Source organism: Vipera ursinii (genome assembly GCF_947247035.1).
Source record: "Vipera ursinii genome assembly, chromosome: 3".
Taxonomy (NCBI): Eukaryota; Metazoa; Chordata; class Lepidosauria; order Squamata; family Viperidae; genus Vipera; species Vipera ursinii.
In genome coordinates, this window is record NC_139516.1 from 50,787,754 (window position 1) to 50,807,567 (window position 19,814).

The 19,814-nt window shown below is 39.2% G+C and overlaps 2 protein-coding genes across 2 annotated transcripts in view; one reads left to right on the forward strand and one right to left on the reverse strand.

The window, feature by feature from the left end:
- Window positions 1-3,902: 3,902 nt before the first annotated feature.
- Window positions 3,903-12,615, reverse strand: TMEM217 (transmembrane protein 217; the record flags this gene model as incomplete). Its single annotated transcript, XM_083357328.1, has 3 exons — window positions 12,569-12,615; window positions 7,672-7,788; window positions 3,903-4,496 (listed from the first exon to the last, which is right to left on the reverse strand). Exons 2-3 carry the CDS (start codon window positions 7,672-7,674, stop codon window positions 3,903-3,905), a joined length of 597 nt encoding a protein of 198 aa, XP_083213454.1. The 5' UTR covers window positions 7,675-7,788; window positions 12,569-12,615.
- Window positions 12,616-12,740: 125 nt separating this feature from the next.
- TBC1D22B (TBC1 domain family member 22B) overlaps window positions 12,741-19,814 on the forward strand; it is a 40,452-nt gene continuing 33,378 nt past the window's right edge. Inside the window, exons 1-2 of the mRNA XM_083360651.1 lie at window positions 12,741-13,111; window positions 19,100-19,156. Coding sequence (XP_083216777.1) covers window positions 13,056-13,111; window positions 19,100-19,156 — 113 coding nt within the window. The 5' untranslated portion in view covers window positions 12,741-13,055. The remainder of the gene's footprint in view (window positions 13,112-19,099; window positions 19,157-19,814) is intronic.

Consider the following 19,814-nt stretch of genomic DNA (forward strand, 5'->3'; position numbering starts at 1 on the left):
TCAGATTGCACCCGAGGCACCTATTAGTATTGGTACTACCTGTGCATTTTTTTGCCATAGTCATTTTATTTCTATTTTCAGGTTGTTATCTTCTCCAGTTCTTTCTCTTCTATTTTGCTGTCTCCAGGTACTGCCATGTCCACTATCTATTCTAGACTTTTTTTGCCTTATCAATAATTGTTAAGTCTGAGTTGTTATGCGGCAGGTGCCTGTCTGTTTAAATTCTAAAGTGCCAGAACAATTTAGCTTCTTTATTTTCTATGACTTTCTCTACCAGTTCTTGCTTACAGGAAAATTGCACCACCTACTGCCCACTTATAGGAAGCATAAACTTCTCTCATTATTATTATTAACCACAGGACATTTTAGTGGAACTTTTTAAGGGGGCCAGCTTCTTTTTGAAGTGGAGGGCACTAGATAAGTCACTCTAGGGAGAAGGAAGACTCACTTATTAGTCCAAGACAGTTCTTATCTTACTTGCTACGTATTCCATTTCTCCTCACATATGTTCATACATTTGGCAATCTAACTCCAATTTGATACTAACACAAATCATTTTATAATTAAAAACTATATGCTTTTCTAAATTAATAAATGTGCAATAACCATTATTTTTGTCACATTCATACTTTTCTCAAGGATCAACTGACGTGCAAAACCTGTTCCATATATTGTATTATCTACCTAGCATAAAGCCACATTGCACTTTCAAAATTCTGCATGGATTCCCATTTCTTTGTCCACTGAAAATCATTAATTCAGAAACAGGAAAAGTATTTTTATAGAAAAGTATTTTATAGAAAAACTAATCATTTTGAGGGAAATATGTTTTGCCCTTCCTTCCTGTACTCTGTCCATATTGAGAATTGAAGTTCAAAAAATGTAGGAAACCAAGGGTTGCCCAACAGTACTGTAAATTGTATTTACCACATAACTTTTTTTTACAGTACATCCTGACAAAGGGAAAAAACAATTGTTAGGAAACAATTGCAAAGGATTACTTACCTAATCCTACTATTTACATTTCTTCTGTAAATAACCCATGTATTGTATTTATTATAAAAACATAAGACTATTTGGGTTTGATCTAGAAAAATAAAATTGTGTGTTCAATGCAGGTAGTCCTTGACTTATGATCACAATTGTGAAAAATGGTCATGTCACTTTTTACAGTGCTGCTGTAACTTTGAATGGTCACTAAATAAACTGTTGTAAATTAAGGACTACCTGTATATGTGTACATCAAAATGCTTCACATGTTATAAAAGGTTTTTTCCTCCACCAAAATCTCTGCTCCTGATTTTTCAGAGATACCTCTAGTATGATTATAGACTGGAAACAGAATGGTGATCCTGCCCTAATTAACTAATGGACCAATCATTTCATTAACCTTTTTCTTGTTTCTTACATGTTGAAAAAGAAACAAAAAAAAGTTAAGGAAATGATTGGTCCATTAATGGGAGAAAGTGGCAAGAAGGTGACAAGTAGCAGGGAGAAAGCAGAACTATTTAACTCGGTTTTTTACATCCATCTTTATGCAAAGGGCAAAAACAGTCCAACCTATCAAAAACAGTCCCATAAAAACAAGATTAGAAACACAAATTAAGATAGGCAAAAAAATGGTGAGTACCTGTCTACCCTAGACGAGTTCAAATCACCAGGACCAGGAGGATTACACCCCAAGGTTCTGAAGGAACTGGCAGATGTGATCTCAGAACCACTGAACTACATCTTTTAAGATCCTGGAGCACTGGGGAACTACCAGAGGAATGGAAAAGAGCTGATGTAGTTCCCATTTTCAAAAAGGGAAAAAAATGGATCCAGTAAACTACAGACCTATCAGCCCGATCTCAATACCTGGGAAGATTCTGGAAAAGATAATCAAGCAACGAATCAGCGAACACCTAGAGGCAAACAAAGTCATTACCAAAAGCCAACATGGGTTAGTCAAAAACAGATCATGCCAGACAAATCTTATTGCATTCTTTGACTAGATGACAAAATTAGTGGACCAGAGGAATGCTGTGGATATAATTTACTTGGACTTCAGTAAGGCATTTGATAAAGTAGACCACAACCTACTACTTGATAAGATAGAAAAAATGTGGGTTAGACAACATCACCACCAGATGGATTTGTAGCTAGCTGACCAGCCATACTCAGCATGTGAACTGCATCTACATGGACAGAAGTGTGTAGTGGGGTACCCCAGGGCTCTATTCTGGGCCCAGTGCTCTTCAACATCATCAATGATTTGGATGAGGGGATAGATGGGGAACCCATCAAATTTACAGATGACACCAAGCTGGCAGGAATAGCCAACACTCCAGAAGATAGGCTTAAGATATAGAAGGATCTTGACAGACTTGAACATTGGGCGCTATCTAACAAAATAAAATTCAATGGTGAAAAAAGTAAGGTTCTACATTTAGGCAAGAAAAACCAAATGCACAGGTATAGTATAGGATGGTACCTGGCTCAACAGTAGTAACTATGAGAAGAATCTCGGAGACCTAATGGACAATCACTTAAATATGAGCCAGCAGTGTGCTGCAGCTGCCCAAAAAGCCAACAGTGCTAGGCTGCATTAACAGAGAGAGAATCAAGATCACGTGAAACGTTAATACCACTTTACAATGCCTTGATAAAACCACACTTGGAATACTGCATCCAGTTTTGGTCACCACAATGTAAAAAAGATGTTGAGACTCTAGAAAGAGTACAGAGAATAGCAACAAAGATAATAGCAACAAAGGGACTGGAGTCTAAAACATATAGGAAACAGTTACTGGAATTGGGTATGTCTAGTTCAGGGGTCAGCAACCTGAAACAGTGAAAGAGCCACTCGGAACCGGTTCCCTCACAAAAGGAAAAACTGGGAGCCGCAAAAAAATGTGTACACATGTGCATACATGTGTGCATGCGCAGAACAGGGTTTGACTGAAGAGTGGAGCCAAGGCAAGATATGCACCTACCTTGCATATTTGAATTGATTGGTTGAACTTTTTTAGTCCCACTTTTTTTTTTGGACTGCACATGGCAGAGGACTGGGAGCCGCAGGAGATGGCTGAAAGAGCTGCATGCGGCTCTGGAGCCACAGGTTGCAGACCTGTGGTCTAGTTTAATGAAGAGAAGGACTAGTGGTGACATGATAGCAGTGTTCCAATATCTCAGGGGTTGCAACAAAGAAGAGGGAGTCAAGCTATTCCCCAAAGCACCTGAAGGCAGGACAAGAAGCAATGGATGGAAACTAATCAAAGAGAGAAGCAACTTAGAACTAAGGAGAAATTTTCTGACATTTAGAACAATTAGTGGAACAACCTGCCTCCAGAAGTTGTGAATGCTTCAACACTAGATGTTTTTAAGAAGAGACTGGACAGCCATTTGTCTGAAATGGTGTAGGGATTGCATTAGATGACCTGCAAGGTCCCTTCCAAATTATTATTATTATTATTATTATTATTATTATTATTATTATTATTATTGTTGTTGTTGTTGTTGTTGTTGTTGTTGTTGTTGTTGTTTTTATTGTTGTTGTTGTTGTTGTCATTATTATTATTATTATTATTATTATTATTATTATTATTATTATTATTCCTTTCCCTCAATGATGCAAACAAGCCCAGAGACCCAAGTACAGTAACTATGAAATTTATTTTTATTAAAGACATTTAGATTAACCCAATAAGATACTGAAGTAAAACAATGTGAAACATTACTTAGTACATACATATGTTGGTTCTGAACTTAGTACATATTATGGCCTGCCATGTTTCTGACAATCACCCTAATTTTGTTGTTTTGAAAAGGAAAGATGTTGGATAGCTAAGAGAGAAATATATCAATAGCCCATTTTTTGATATGCCAGGTGTTTATAACTGCATAGAACAGTATTTTGAGAGCTACCACTGAACTCTCTTAGCACCTACACCCAGTCTAAACTTAGGAGGTTCAGTAATAATTCTCGATGTCCGCCTTTGCCTCAATGACATCCTTCCTACAGGTCTTTTTTCAACAAGCAACATAATGTATGTTATAACAAAACAAAGCCAAAAGCAGTCCACAGGAATCCTACTGGCCAATCCAAACCATTCTAAAGGACTGATTGAAAATGCAGATAGCTCTGCAACCTGGCTAGTCAAGACTACAAGGAATATGTTGGCTGTATCATAAAAGATTATCCAAGCAAGGTATACATAAAGACCTACAGTTTTTCTCCTATAGATACAATATAAATAATAGAAACATATAGGATAAGTTATAAAAGCCAAAACTATTGCTATGTAATAGCAATATGGAATAATCCAGGTTAAGCCTTTCATTTTCGTCCTTGCCAATTCAGTTAATGCAAGGCTTAGGTGTCGAAACTCAAAGATAAGATACATATTGGTCATTAAGATCATGTACACACCAGCAACAACTGATCCTGCTTCTGGTGTTATGCCACAGATGCCATCAGCAAATAAGGGAATGATTGTGTGTGGACTAATAATTGCCTGAAAAACAAAGAAAATATGATCACTTCCACATAATATGGAAATTACCAGAGCTACATAAGGAAATCTAGGGAGAAAAATTAAATATATGTTAGAATAAAAGATAAAATGTGAGTTGCATATTTGTTTTATATGCATTCTACTGTTCAATGTTTTCCAAAATGGATGCCTTTCAACAGTACAATTTGTACCATGTATGGTAGCCAATATTATCCAATCTATTTGGAGACTGCTACTAGGGAAGTATTTGATGAATTGTCTCATCACATTGAGGTAGATTTTAATTATCATCAATAAGCTACAATTGATTGGTTGCCATACATTAAACCTAACAATTATGATTTAAAAACACCTGGGGTTGCACAATCTTTTATCAAAACCAAACAAATCATCTTATGGCTCAGCAGAATATAAGAGTATACTATTTTTCTATAGGTTTAAAAATTGTAATCTTTACTTGTATCATTTTTTCACACAAATGAAGGCGAATATACATATCCTAGGATAATGTAGGATCCAATCTGGGTTGGTCACCGGGACAAGAGGTTTCATCTTCCAAGCTTTCGGACTTTTGCTTGGAACTTCTCTATAGCAGAATGTGTCATTATTTTTTCACAATTTAAACATGTTTTCTCAATCATATGCCTTTAGATTTGAGACTTTAATGTCCAGAATTTCCAGCCACAAACATTTGGGAATACTGAAATTACATTTTCAATAAAATTAGGAATGCATCATGTTGGAGAAGGCTTGTGTAGCAGAAGGGCTGATACTATCATTGCCATTATGTTGTGTCAGAAGAGGGCTACGTTACCTGATTGTGCCCATACTAGATACGAAGTAGGAAGAAATCTCCACTAGTTGTCCCTGGAAATTTTCTGATCCTACCCTCCTTTTGGTCCTGCTTTCCTGAATGATGTAGTTGTTGGTAGGCCTGTTAGATTAGCCCATTCCAACTGATGAATCCAACTGGATTCTAGAGGGAGGCTGGGATTTTCCCCAATAATCTGGTGGGCAATTGAGCTGAAGCTTTAGCTGCAACCTGGAATGGGCAAATGGAACAGGTTTCAACCTGACTGCCCTTGTGTGGTCTCTCCCCGTGTTGATCCCAATGTGAACTTTATTTGAAGAGTTTTGAGAGATGAAACAAAAGGAGAGATGTCTGGAGAGCCACTCTAGGAAGATGAATCTGCCCAAGCAAAAGTAAAAACCCACATTATGGATTACATTGTGGCAATAAGGGCAGTGAACAATTGCTATTTTTCCATGTTTTACACCTGCTGATCCCAACAGCCCTGTTTAAGACCTGGTCCCTGCTGGGGAGGTATGGACTTCAGATGTTGACTCTAGAAAGAGTACAGAGAAGAGCAACAAAGATGATTAGGGAACTGGAGGCTAAAACATATAAGGAACGGTTGCTGGAATTGGGTATGTCTAGTTTAATGAAGAGAAGGATGAGGGGGGACATGATAGTAGTGTTCCAATATCTCAGGGGCTGCCACAAAGAAGAGGGAGTCAAGCTATTTTCCTAAGTGCCTGAAGGCAGGACAAGAAGCAACGGGATGGAAACTAATCAAGGAGAGAAGCAACCTAGAACTAAGGAGAATCTTCCTGACAGTCAGAACAATTAACCAGTGGAACAACCTGCCTCCAGAAATAGTGAATGCTCCAACACTGGAAGTTTTTAAGAAGACTGGACAGCCATTTGTCTGATATGGTATAGGGTTTCCTGCCTGAGCAGGGGATTGGACTAGATGACCTCCAAGATCCCTTCCAACTTTTTATTTATTATTATTATTATTATTATTATTATTATTATTATTATTATTATTATTATTATTATTATTATTATTATTATTATTATTTGCAGGGCTGCTGGGAATCCCTCAGACCCACTCAGAGTTTGAGCGGATTTGTCTGGATAAGTCCAGTTGAGATGCCTGAAGCAATGTCTTGTGGGATTGTGTGGATAGAACCTTCTAAAAAACAGGGCATTATTAAATACAAACCTAAAAGCATAGCACATACAAGCAGCAAATTTCATAAGTGCATGAGGACAAAAAAACCCAATTACACGAAGCATACTATTTCTGATATGTTTTGTCATGCAAAATACATGTAATGACACTTTCTCTTTTCTGTTCCAAGGGTACTTCCCTCAACATTTTTGGCAACTCAGAATGGAAGGATTATACTTCTACACATTCCTGATACTTAGCTGTTAGCCAGAATTATGCTATCTACCAGTATAAGTCGTTTATATCAAGCTCTTGTTGATGACTAATTAAGTAAACAAATAGATCATACAGACTGAGAGCTATCCTAACTAAATCAGTGTTAAGCATTGTTCAATACACATAATACTAAACAGAATTCTTGTAACCTTACAGAACAAATAAAAATATATCTTGGATATTGTATTTGAGCAGAGCTGCTTCATCAAATTTCATCACCTGAAATAAAAACACATTTCCTCAAATTCAGAAACTACAGGGGAAAAAACCAAGGGCATAATCCATACTATCTAGACATGATAGTTTATAGGATAACAAGCTAACCTCTGAGACACTTTATCTTGAGTCAAATTTAGGTCATCTGAAAATCTCCAATTTATAAAAATCTAAAATCCCCATGTTTGACAGTCACTAATTATAGGAGATGTAACTCCAAAATATCTGATTCCCTGTCCTAAGTGATCTCCCCCCAGAACTTTATAGAAATCTGCCTTGAGGGACATATAACAATTTTTAAAATGGATGTATGGCCCCACAAAAAAATAAAATTTCAATCTACAGTTATATTTATCTTTATATCCAGTGGGTAGGTACTCTGAATTGCAAACTGCATCAAAATCTTATAAAAGCTTCACTGTGACTCTCACTTGTTCTTCTGATTTTTAATAAGGATGATATCAATACAACTCATATTTTTAAAATGAACTATGGAATATTTATATTTTCAGTCTAAACTTGGTTAATTACAACTCTGAATCTAACAATCTGGCTTTTAAAAATGTGAATGGAATCAAAATCACTAATATCCCTTACTGTGGCTCTCATTCTAAGATTATTCTTATTCAGATGTCCATTCGTCTCTATGCATTCCAGAATTTTTACTGATTTATGTGTATTTGCTTTCATTAATTTCTTGCAAAATTAAAAAAAAAATTTCTCACCATGACAAGTCTGATTCTGTTATCAGAAAATCATTATTTATCAGATCCTAGGTATTTCCTTTTTTGGATTACTTAACTGCTGGATTATAGAACCAGAACACCATCCTTAGATCCTTTCTGTAAAGCAAGAGAAAAGTTATAAAGTGAAAAATCATGTGATCAGTTCTGGCCCAGCTTACAACTTCTTGCCAGCTACCCCATATAATAATAATAATAATAATAATAATAATAATAATAATAATAATAATAATAATAATAATAATAATAATAACAACAACAACAATAACAATAACAATAATAATATAATACTCTGGGTGGATTACAGCATAATAAACATTAAAACACATTAAAATCATTGGATATAAAATGACAGACGAAGTAAAATCATTAACACAAAATAGAGGATACATGGAGGATACATGGAGGGGGGGGAAGGTGGGATTAGTTTTTAACTAGTCAACCACCTCCAGCATGCAGCTCCCCCAATGGGACCCCAAGCCATTTGGCAGAACCAGGTTTTAAGGGTCTTATGGAAAATCTCACCTCGGGGTGAGGTGTTCCAAAGGGTAGTAGCCACGACTAAGAAGGCTCTTTTTCTGGACCCCACCAGTTGAAATTCCTTGACTGACAGGATCTGCAGTATCCCCCTCTGCCAGCAGTTGGAGCAGGCCAGTCCCACCGGGATGAGACAGTTTCTCAAGTAACCTGGACCCATGCCATGAAGGGCTTCATAACTGATTATCAATACTTTGATTTGCATCCAAAGCAAACCGGCAACCAGTGCAGCTGGCAGAGCAGTGGGTGTGACATGAGCCACAATAGGGTCCCTAAGAACTGCCTGCGCTGCCACACTCTGCACCAGCTTATCTGAAGCCAGCAATGAAGGTCACAAGTAGCAATCATGTGACCCACAAGTTGCTGCAACTTCATAATTGCATGCCAGTTGCCAAGTGCCCAAATTACAAACATTTGACTGCAGGGACATTATGATGATCATAACTTCAAGAATTTATTTTAAGTCTCCTTGTTCAGCACCGTTATAACTTTGAACAGTCACTGGACAAGTGGTTGGTAAGTGAGGACTATCTATATACTTACTTATTTGCACAACAAATTAAGAAATATTTTATTTACTTATTTGGGTTCATACACTGCTCCAAACCCCAAAAGACTCTGAGCAGATTATATACCCTCTAATAGTAAGGTTCTAAATTATTTGAGTAACCTCAGTGCTCTCTCCAGTCAAAACGTCAAACCAAACAACCAAAAACCAGAAGTTGTTGAAAGAAGACAGCATGGCTAATATGCAGCTTGTAGAGGATCTGATTGATTTGAATAAAGACAGATAATACAAAACTGTAGTTTTATCATTTGATATAAAAAAAACCTTTTGATAAAATTCAGACACAATATGTATGCTAGATATTCTGATTTTCCAAAGGGTTTATAAAATGACTCCAGATTTGGGATATGGCCCCTTGGATTGAAGATAAAACTCACTTGTTTTTTTCATATGCACAAGCCGGCTGGCAAGGCTGGGGGGGGGGTGTTAAAGAGTATAAGATCTCTGGAATCTCATGGCCCTCAGCGACCTTATTGGGAGAGATGGTGGTGGCAACTTTGCTTTTGGGAAACTGACAGGATCACAAATGTAATCATGTGACCATTGCTCACAGAGCTGTCTTAATTGTGAGCACCCAAGCACTCAGATTACCAACACATGATCCAGGGGATGCTGCAACGGCCACAACTATGCAGACTGATTGTAAATCCCCGTTGTTCAGCACCATTGTGACTTTTAATGGTCACTGAACAAGCAGTCATAAGTTGAGGACTACCTGTATACAATACTACCCTGCATAACCTTTGACTTATTCCAAATTTCAGATGGCTTCACTTATCATATATTCTCCTTCCTGGGCTCTGTTTAGGGTTGAAAATATAAAAGATTAAATGCATCTCCTATCAACCATTATATAATTTATATATAATATATATAAATATATAATTTATATAATTTAAAATATTATTTCTGAAAAATGCATTTATTAAATTTATATGCTGCCCATCTTGCCTAGATCTTGATGCTGTCTCTCATCTTTCTCTTGATGCATCTTTCTCTCCGTCTCTAGTTTTTATAAATATCTGTGATCAATAAATCAAATTGATATACAAATTTTAAAGACTGGGTTGAACAAGGAATTAGTAAACAAGAAATTTTCAGTAAACAAAGGTAAAATGTATTACAACTATATAAAATATTAATAGATCTTAGACTAGAACAAAAAGTAATATTTAAAATTTATTACCTTTTGAATTTGTATAGAAAAGGAATGAGTACATCACTGCGTTTTTTATAAAATGGGAATAATACTTTGTTGAAAACATTTTTGTGATATTGAATATTTTTCTTTTTTACATTCTTTTGAACTATGTACTTATTAGATGGAAGGGAATAGTGGATAATGAAAATATATTCTCCATGTCCTTTATACTGATAAGATCTAGCTCTGCAACATCGGAAAGACAAATTTATACCCTCAGTCACTCAGTGTATTGAATACCTAATGGTAGTCATAACTTAAAGGGATAAACTAGGATTATTTATTTATCGCTTGAATTATTTTATATACTTTGTACCATTATTGCAAATTTTAGCATTAGTCTCCTGGTCAAGAATATATTCTTGAGAAGAAATCTTTATATCCTAAGGGACTTGGATCAAGTAATCTCCAAGAATGGGTTTAATGTTTTTAAATTGTGATTTTAATTTTTTGCGGCTAGACTTAATTTAATTTAATTTTAATTTTATATTGTATTGTTTTTAAATTTTGCCTTGTAAACCGCCCTGAGTCCTTTGGGAGTAGGGCAGTATATAAACTGAATAAATAAACAAACAAACAAACAAACAAACTTGGGAAATATTTATTTATTTATGCAACTATGGCAAATTTAAGAGTATACATTCAGAAGTCTGATTACATTTAAGCAAAAATTCTTCCCCTATTCAGATAGTCCTTGACATATAATCATTCAGTGACTATTCAAAGTTACAATGGAACTGAAAAAAGTGACCTATGATTAGTTGTCCCCACTTGCAGCATCTCCATTGTTAGGTGATCAAAATTCAGACACTTGGCAATTAGCATGTATTTATGATAGTTGCACTGTTTGTAACCTTTCCAGACGATTTCCAACAAGCAAAGTCAATAGGTGTTCCAAAAGTACTTTTCCAAAAGGCAACTGGACTTTCTTGGGGGGGATTTTTGACAACATTTCGCTTCTCATCCAAGAAGCTTCTTCAGTACTTCAGAAAGCGAAACAGTTCCAAAGAAAAAAACAAGAAAGTCCATTTGCCTTTTGGAAAAGCACCTTTGGGACAACCATGACCTGGAACAGGGGTCTTCAAACTCGGCCCTTTTATGACTCATGGACTTCAACTCCCAGAATTCCTCAGCCAGCATGCCTGGCTGAGAAATTCTGGGAGTTGAAGTCCATGAGTCATAAAAGGGCCGAGTTTGAAGACCTCTGACCTCTGACCTGGAGATTGAGAATCTCCATAGACAAAGTTATTCAGGGAAGTCAGATTTGCTAGATGACCAAATGATTCATGTAACAACTGCAGTGATTCATTTAACAATTGTAGCAAGAAAGGCCATAAAAGGGGGCAAAACTCACTTAACAATTGTCTTTTGGGCTCAACTGTGGTTGTATGTCGATATCTAAATTAAATATCATATGTCATACAACACGGCAAACACAAGACACTTTACATATGGTTTTTAAGAGGGTAATAACTGATGTAAGAAACTAATTGGAAATAATTTCAATCTTTATAAAGTTGTTGCAATCATCAGCAGGGTACTGCTACATTATTTGTGTTACCATTTCAGTGAAAGTTTTCAACCACTTATCTATTCTTGCAAACTGCTGGTCAAGGGAAGTAGGGCTAAGACATCAAGCAGACTCTGGCTAACTCTCGATGCAAATATGGATACTCTGATAAAAGCTGGTTCCCATTTTGAATAACTGATCTTGAAAAAGTTAAGCAGATTCAGGCCTTGTTAATATTTATATGGAGCACTCACTTAACTGCTTTGCTTAGCAATGGAAATTTTGAGCTCAGTGCGGTTGTAAGTTGAGAATTATTACAAGTATTTACAAGAACAAGACAGTTTCCTTACAAGGGAGCTATGTAATGAACCAGTGCTAGTTTGATGTAGAGGTAATCCTCAACTTTAGACCAGTTGCTTAGCAACCATTCAAAATTATGAAATAATTATTTACAACAAAGATTCAAAGTTCCAACAGCCACCAATCCCATCAAACACAATTAGCTTGCATTCATGGCCCTTTGCAACACCTCACTCACATGTTTGCGATTTATGATATTTTAGCTGGAAACTGGCATTTACTTCTGGTTTCTGGGGGAAAAAATGCCCCATAGCAGTCAGAATTTATGAGCAAAATTGCAGGCTCAATTACACAATGGAACACCTTAATTCTAAACCTGCTTTACGCACAAAACAAGCTAGGTGATCTTGAGCCAGTCATTTTTTCTCAGCCCTAGGAAGGAGACAATGACAAACCACTTCTGGGGAAAAAAAACTTGCCAAAAAACTGCAGGGCATCTCCAGAAATTGAATGATTGAATGTCTGTCTATCTACACACGTATCAAAACACGAATTACAGTAAAGTTTGCACCTAATTTTTTTATATTTTTATTTAATTTGCTGAACTGTTTATCTCTAAGTTTCAAAGCGCGCGGGGGGGGGGGTAGGTGTCAATTTCAAATTTATGTACATTCCGATGCGACTATATGGCCAAATAACCGGCGCTTTTTCGTTTTTTCTTTTTTAAAAAGTCAAGCACTTCCTGAATTACTCAGATCGATACCTTCTCGGAGCGACTTTCTGTAGACCTATTTTATTCACAACTCTTCCCTTCCCGCGCCTGGTTTTGACAGTTAAACCGCCTTTCCCGCTTCCCCTTCCTTGGAGCGCATGTGACTTGCCCCCCCCCGTCCCCCTCCATGCTCTCTCTCCCCCCGCCCCGCGCCGTTATCGCTTGTGATCTCTTGTCCCGCCTCTCATTCTCTGGCAGGTTTCTGATTCCTCCGGTTTAGGTTTTTCTTCTTCCCTTCGTGCTTCACGTGGCTCTAACAGATGGGACTCGGGATTGGTCAATCTTTGGGGTTTGTCCGTCAAACAGCCAATGGGTGTATTCTGCCCGCCCGAATCCAAGATGGCGGCTCTGGGGACTGGCAGAGGGACCCCGGGAAGGAGGAGGTGAAACGGTCTCGGCCGGAGGATTCGGGCCCCATCGCTCCGGTTTGTCCCTTCTCCCTACCGGGCCAGCGAGGGTCTCGGCCTCTGTCCGAGGTATGGCTGCGGAAAGCAGCAAGCAGTTCTGGAAGCGGAGCGCGAAGCTACCGGGCAGGTGAGTCAAGGAGGCTCCGTCCGGGCATCGGTGCCGACCGATCGTTTGTTCCCCGGGGAGCAAAGGTTGACTTAGCGAAGCCGGCTCGGCTCCTAGTTTTTGGTCGCCCTTCATTTCTCGGAAGTGCGGCGAAGGGTCGAGCCTCTGCTCTTCAAAGCGAATAGTTGCTTCAGTCAGTCACTTCTGTCGGTGGAGGTGGAGGAGGAGGAGAAAGAGGGAAGTGGGAGAACCCTGGAGGTGGTTTGAAGCGGGATCTCCCCTTGCCTGGCATCGAGGGCAAAGAGTTGGATCTTTCCGGCTGTGGGGCCGTCTCTCTTCATCGGCAGCATCCCGCGGTCTTGTCCCCTTTGGACACTCGGAGATGTGACGCCCAGTCTTTTAAATCAGAGTGGTGGAGCAACTAATTGCTCGGCTCTCAGGTTCCAAGCCCGCCTCCGGGAATACGATGCCCTCGGTCACCTCTGCCTTGCGGGCCGCGCTGATGGTTAGGAGTCAATCGACCGAGGTAGCGCTTTGGACAGGTGCATAGCGTGCCGCTTTCTCCAAGAAAGTGAAGCCGCCCGCGCCTTCATTGGTGTAGGCCAGGGGTAGGCAACCTCGGCTCTTTTATGACTCGTGGACTTCAACTCCCAGAATTCCTGAGCCAGCTTGGCTGGCTCAGGAATTCTGGGAGTTGAAGTCCACGAGTCATAAAAGAGCCGAGGTTGCCTACCCCTGGTGCAGGCTGATCGGTCTGCATCTCTGTAATGCTTACTAGGCCAATGCTTTTTGCGGAGAGTTCCGGTTAAAGTTGAAATAAAAAACCCAAGCCATGCTTAAACCGAACGAATGTTTTAGGACGGCTGTAGAGCAATGATTGTAAACTTTTCCCTATCCTGGGCCCAGAAAGTCCTCCGGAGAACTTCCATAATAACAAGGCTGGAGCAGAAGACTGGAATTTTCAATTTGCTTAGAAAGTTATTCCATTTTTAAAGATGTAACGGGCTTCTATTGTAATCCCTCACCCATAAAACCTAAAAAGGGAAGCTCTAATATTTGAATCATAAGGAGTTAGAGGGATTTTTGTCCCCCTAACTTTTCTTTCTCCTCCCATAAGCTCTTTGTGTAAGGATTGCTGAACAAACATATTGTAGGTTTCTGTTATCTTCTTCAAACCAATGTCAGACTAGCAAAATTTGAACTCTTTTTAAAATTTATGCATGCATAAACTTTCAGCTCTTTCCCCATATAATATCATATTCTTGACCATCTTTTTCTTAACTTCCTCCCTTACTACTTTGGGTGTAGAGAAACCTGAGTATCAGCAGTGGAATATTTTCCAATATTCCGTAATTTTGGAATATTCCAATATTTTCTCCTTAATTATATCATTTAGATCAGGGCTTTTCAACCAGTGGCACGGGTACCACCTGTGGTACATTGGCACCTGGCAGGTGGTACACGACCATCCTAGAAAAGTGGTAGTGGGGGAGGGGAATGAGCTGAACCAGTGGCAGCACCGCACAAGACTGAGTGAGAGACAGCTGGAGCTGCAGAGCTGTCAGGGCTCAGCGGAAGCGCCAGGATCAGTGCTTCTTCGGGACTGTCAGGGCTCAGCGGAAGCCCCAGGCTCCAGCTGGAGCTCGGTGCTGTTCCTAGCGCTTCTGAGCCCAGAAGAAGCGCTGATCAGCTGGAATGTTGCAGCATCTCCAGGGTCTTGTGATTTACATTCAGATGCTTGGCAACTGATTCATATTTATGATGGTCACAGTGTCCCAGGGTCATGTGAAGTGACCAAAACCTGCTGCAACCTCCCAGCAGAGGAGGGCATAAAAACCAAACACCCCCCACCCCACCCCCACTGCCAATCCTCAACGGAAATGCTCACAACAATTAAAACCTCGGATAGGAGGAAGAGTGCCGCCAGGCAGGCAGGCGTCTCACTCGGCTGTGGCTTGGGGGCACTTTTTTCAGTGCCATTGTAACTTCGAACAGTCACTAAGTGAACTGTTGTAAGTCGAGGACTATCTGTACTTCACTTTTTTCCCTTTTTTTTGGTCAAGTTTTTGACACCTTGCTAGGCGACTGGTTGTACTCAGATGTTGCCGTATCCTAAAAGTGGTACAATGGGTGAAAAGGTTGAAAAGCCCTGATTTAGATTGTGAGCTTTGATTAGATTGCTCCCTTTTACCAATTAAGTGTGAGAAAACTGCACTTTTGTTTTTGCAATCTTAAAGGAATTAAAAAAAATGAGTTGACACAATCAGAAATAAATATGCCACTGACAAAAGTGTAGGGAAACTAAGTAGCAGTCTTCATGGATAGCAATTTGGGGCAAAAGCTGTATAGTTCAGAGACTGGTTCTCTAACCTCATCTTGACCATGTAACTATCATTGTAAGGTGTCTGGAATGCTTTGCTAGCTTTAAATTCTATCCAAATAGGTAATTCTTGTTTCTATCTTTACTACTCTTAGCTTCTCTGGCTATGAGAATACTTGGATAGTTCAGAAGTCTAGGAACATTGCAAACAAATGTTGTATAATATCTGTGTTTGAAAAGAAAGAGAGAATATTTTTGCAAGTGTAGTAGCACCTTTTTGTTTTGCATGTCTTATTATAATGCCACATCCTGCTTGCATATAATTCTGCCTTTCTATGAAACAGCTTTCATCTGTAGTTGTTTTAAACAGTAAAGTTGACTCAACCAGCTAAACTGGTTTGGGAAAAGCAAATGAGCCAACTTGAACCTGAGCCAACCAGTAAATATAAACTTCTTCCATTTTTGGTGTGAGTTCTTTGCAACATCTTCAATGCTGTGATATCTTACACCAGCAGAAGAGAGTGCAAGGTTTCCCTTCCCCTTTATCATTTTATGAAGCTCTGAACCTTGATAATTTTTATCAGATAATGGTTTATACAGGATTTCCAAACATGGCTATCTTATTCCTCCTAGAGTTGTATAATGTGAATGTGCATAAATTGTTTATAAATACACACAGTTTGCAATTTTGTATAGGAAAAAAATGAGCATATGATCTGTTCCCCCACCAGGCAGCTAGTTTCAGACTAAGCAGGAAAAAAATCACTTGGCATACATAGAGCTCTGTCAGCTGGCTTCTTTAAATCTGCTAAAAGGGATAAGAGAGATATTTTGATCTGGGCCAGAATGTCGTGGAAACTAGCAAAGAGTTGCTTATTAAAATGGGAAATCACTTCCACATGACTTCTTGGCACCAATAGATTGTCAATTTTGTTATTGCTTTTCCTTGTAGCTGGATAGCTTTATTAAGAATGCTTACTGAATTGGTCCTTAAAATGTCTGCATAGTTTTGTCATTGTACTCCTCTGTTTCAGTGTGTTAAACTCTAGATAAAATAAACTAAACCTGTGGGGGGCTTACCGTTATGATACTCAATTGTATATCTCTGGCTCTATCTATCCAAATGAAACTGTCAAAAGTCTCTGGAAACTGCTGAGGATCTGGATAGGGAAAAATATGTTGCTGCTTTCTATTATTTCAAACATACTGTAGGTTGTGCCTGAATCCTGCCATGGTGGAGTGGTTATGGATTCTGGATCTGAGTGTTTCCATCTTTCATTCTAGACTAGGTTGACATTGCCCCATTCAGACTTGATGTGCAACCTGGAGGCCTTTCTGGACTCAAACTCTTGTCCTAAGAGAAGGTAGGCCCAGAGAGCCTTTGCAGAACTATGTCTGGTGTACCAGTTGGATCATTCCAGGACTAGGAGCCCTTGTTCATGCTCATTCACACCTTAGACACCTCCCAATTAGACTACTGCACCACATGGGACTGCTCTTGAAGACCATCTGGAAGTTCAATTGCAGTAGCACTGGGAGTTATAGGTGCAGTTCATTTTGCCCATATAACACCACTACTCCATAAACTTGTCAGAATCCATTTATATCATATTCATAAATGTATGTTTAAAACGTTGTTCCTGGATTCTGCCATCTCCCGAGGAGGAGGGAATGAATGTGTATTGAGCCTGTATTAGGCATTTCAAAGGAAAAGAGAAGCCTTTTGAACTGGAGGAACAAAAGGGAGGGTTAGGTTAGGTAGCATCTGCTTGTGTCAAGGAAGAGAGCAATAAACATAAAAGGTCCTAAGTTCCTTTTTTCCACGAGAGGGATGATAGGAGGTAAATGATGGGGGACTGACCAAATGAGGTTAAGGGGGGGGGGGTTGAACCTCTTTATAAGGTTTTAGTTTGTAGAACAATATTATGTCCTGTCTTGTATTCCTACAACCAAGCATGTCATAGTAAAGATTCCTTTTGGACTAGATTTGGCTCCAAGAGTTTTGTCTTCCTAAGACGTGGTTTGGGGTGGCTCCTGGTTTTGATTCAAGATACTGAGTTACTTGCGGGATTGTCTTCTTCCAAGAACATCTATCCATTCCACATACCTCCATAGGGAGAGCATGCTCTAAGCTCCCGCTTTTAAACTTTCCCATCTCACAGGGTTTGCATGCCTTTTTTTATGGCTGCCTATATTCTCTGGAACAATCCCCTCTCCCAATATACAACAGACCCCAATTCTTTTGATGTAAAAAAGCAGTTAAGATCTGCCCCCCACCCCCTTGGGGAAGCTTTTGGGGTCCAGTTAAGTAGAATCCTTTTCTGATTGTTAATTATCAAATTAGGTCATCATTTTTCTTTTATATGCTAGTTTTTTGTGTTATGTTGGGGTTGGGGTGGGATTTTTTTTGTTTGTTTTTATATTGCCCAAACTTACTTGAATTTTGCAACCTTATATGTCCAATTAATAAATAAATAAATGCAAATAAAGAAATAAGTTTTCTTTATGAAATGAGTATTTGTATTTCTTAAGTAGTAGTATCTTACTGGAGCAAAAGCAGAACTGCATAAAATAATTCTTTTTTAAAAAGAATAAGAAACCTTATTTACAGATTACAAAATTTCCACACTAATTTCACACATCATATCAAGTCAGGTTTTGTTAAACCTGTGGTTTATTGAATAAGCCATAATGGTCTGGTTCTCATGTAATCAAGGCCAAAGTGGTGTTTTTTAAAAAAAATACTTCTAATGGCGAAAGGCAAGAACCACACATTTGTTGCTCAGAACAACCGTATTATTTTTAATATAAAACACCAAACTCAGCCACTCTAATATTATGACTGAGGTTGAAGACTTACTCTGCATTTAATTCTGAACTTTTCACAACCCCACTCTTAATTTCATGTTACCATAGCATAGGCATGTCAAACTTGGGATGTCACGTGATGTCGTGTGACGTATCAAGACTTTTTCCCCATTGCGGGCAATGGGGTGGGCGCAGTTTTGGTGTGACGCATCCGGCCCACAGGCCAGCAGTTTGACATGCCTGCCATAGCACCTCAAAAGAAATATCTGTCCTCTTAAAAGAACTACCCTTCAGCTCTGGATTATTATGAAACTTGAGGATGCTGAAGTTGTTTCTGTGGTTATTTCCAAAGCCAGTGCTGTTTCTTGCACTAGAGCAGGGGTGTCAAACTCAATTTCATTGAGGTCCGCATCAGCATTGCGGTTGCCCTCGGGGGGGCAGGGTGGGTGTGGCCTACTGGGTGGGCGTGGCTAGAGTGTGTATGGCCTACTGGGTGGGCATGGCCAGCTGTACATCGTTCACATCAAGGGTGCCTATGGGGGCCTGGGCAGGAGTGGAACAGGTCTGGGGGTCTCTGGCAGAAGAAGGGTCTCTAGGACAGGGCCAAGGCAGTGGGGGCCGCTCCCTCACTGTTTCCAGGATGGCTTTGGGGGCCACATGAAACCACTTCGCGGGCCGGATCCGGCCCCCGGGCCTTGTGTTTGACATGTCTGCACTAGAGTGAGGAAGACCCAAATTCTCATTCACCTTCACCCATTAAAGCTCACTAGATTATTTTCGGCCAGACCCAATCTCTCAGCCCGTTCTGTTGCCTTGAACTCTTTTGAAGGAAAGGCAGGATATACATCTAATATTAGTTGTGTCTCTTGTTTCTTTTACAGTATTCAACCTGTTTATGGAGCTCAGCATCCTCCACTGGACCCACGGCTCACTAAAAAGTAAGTGCTTTTCAGTGCTTACTTTTGTCCCATTTTACAACCTTCTTTGCCACCGTTTTTTAAGCAAGTCACTGCAGTTGTTAAGTAAGTTTGGCTTCCCCCATTGCCTTTGCTTGCCAGAAGTCAGATTGGTAGGTTACAAATTGTGATCACATGAGCCCTGGACAAGGCAACTGTCTTAATACATGCCACTTGTCAAGCACCCAAATTTTGATCATGGGACCATGGGGATGCTGCAATGGTCATAAGTGTGAAAAACTGTCACAACTCACTTTTTCGGTGCCATTGTACCTTTGAACACTCACCAAATGAATGGCTGTAAAACAAGGACTACCCATATGTAGTAAAAATGACAAATTATTCTACCTCTTCTATGAGAAGGCATTTTTACAATAGGAAAACATATTGCCTTGGTTGATGATGTTCTACTGAAGTACTTGGGTACTATATTTGAACCATCAGTACTCCTTTGAGGTTTATATTTTGCTTCCTTGGAAAAACTATTGGATATTAAGCGGAGGACATACAGTGAACTGATGGTTTAACTATGAAATTGTTATAGGATGACATCTTCATAATCATTGCCATCACTGAGTCAGGAAACCAATAGTTTATAAAATTGAATATCTATACTAATGTTATAAAGGGAGAGGAACAG